Source organism: Parus major, unplaced genomic scaffold (genome assembly GCF_001522545.3).
Source record: "Parus major isolate Abel unplaced genomic scaffold, Parus_major1.1 Scaffold651, whole genome shotgun sequence".
NCBI lineage: Eukaryota > Metazoa > Chordata > Aves > Passeriformes > Paridae > Parus > Parus major.
Window position 1 is genome coordinate 1 of NW_015379535.1, and position 1083 is coordinate 1083.

At 60.2% G+C, this 1083-nt stretch overlaps 1 protein-coding gene across 1 annotated transcript in view; it reads right to left on the minus strand.

Moving 5' to 3' along the window:
- Nucleotides 1-6: 6 nt before the first annotated feature.
- MTA2 (metastasis associated 1 family member 2) overlaps nucleotides 7-1083 on the minus strand; it is a gene marked incomplete at its 5' end in the record, with an annotated part of 5440 nt that continues 4363 nt past the window's right edge. Inside the window, 2 exons of the mRNA XM_033511776.1 lie at nucleotides 7-239; nucleotides 761-1027. Of these exons, the coding sequence (XP_033367667.1) occupies nucleotides 198-239; nucleotides 761-1027 (309 nt within the window). The remainder of the gene's footprint in view (nucleotides 240-760; nucleotides 1028-1083) is intronic.

The following is a 1083-nucleotide window of genomic DNA, read 5'->3' on the forward strand; positions in this document are numbered from 1 at the left end:
TGTAGGGGGACAGGTAACCCTGGGAGTGCGGCTCCTGTGGATTTTTGGGGGGTTAGAAAGGGTTGGACAACCCCAAAATCCCCCCAGAAACACCTCCTGTGGGGGTAGGGGGACAGGTGACCTCAGGACAGGGGTTCCTGGGGATTTGGGGGGGGTTAGAAAGGGTTGGACAACCCCCAAATCCCACCTAAAACACATCAGGCAGAGTACAGGGACAGGTGACTCCGAGAATGGGGCTCCTGGGGATTTGGGGGGGGTTAGAAAGGGTGGGACAACCCCAAATCCCACCTAAAACACCCCAGGGTGGGTGTAGGGGCACAGGTGACCCCACGACTGCAGCTCCTGTGGATTTGTGGGGGGTTAAAAAGGGTTGGACAACCCCAAATCCCCCGAAAAACACCTCAGGGTGGTGTAAGGGGATAGGTGACCCCGGGACAGGGGTTCCTGTGGATTTATGGGGGTCCCAGAAGACATTCAGGGGTTCTTAGAGGGGTCTGGGGGCTCTAACAGGACTTGGAGAGGCTCTAAAGGGAGTTTGGGGTCTCTAAAGGGGGTTTAGGGGACTCTGAGGGGGATTTAGGGGGCTCCAAGATGGGTTTGGGGTCTCTAAAGGGACCTCAGGGGACTCTAAGGGGGATTTGGGGGGCTCCAAAAGGAGTTTGGGGTGTTCCGACAGAAATCGGGTGTCCCTTGGTGGAATTTGGGGGTCCCAGGAGGTTCTGGGGGTCCCTCAGAGGGGTTTGTGGGTCTGGGGGCTCACCGAGGCGCTGCGGGTCACCCCCTCCAGCTGGGTGGGGGTCTTGAGCCCCCCGTATTTCTTCCAGTAGATCCAGCAGGAGGCGCAGAGGCGGCACTGCATGTTGGGGGGGCCCCAGGCGTACCACTGGGGGGACTGGGACGCTGTGGGGGGCAACTGGGGGTTACTGGGGGCAACTGGGGGGGAACTGGGACACTCTAGGGGGACCCAGGGGCCCCCACAGGATCCCCCCACACCAAACCCCAGGATCTGAAACCCCTCCCAAAACTCCTCTCAAATGCCAGGGAGCCCCCAAATTTCTGTTCCCCAAACCCCAGAGACCCCCC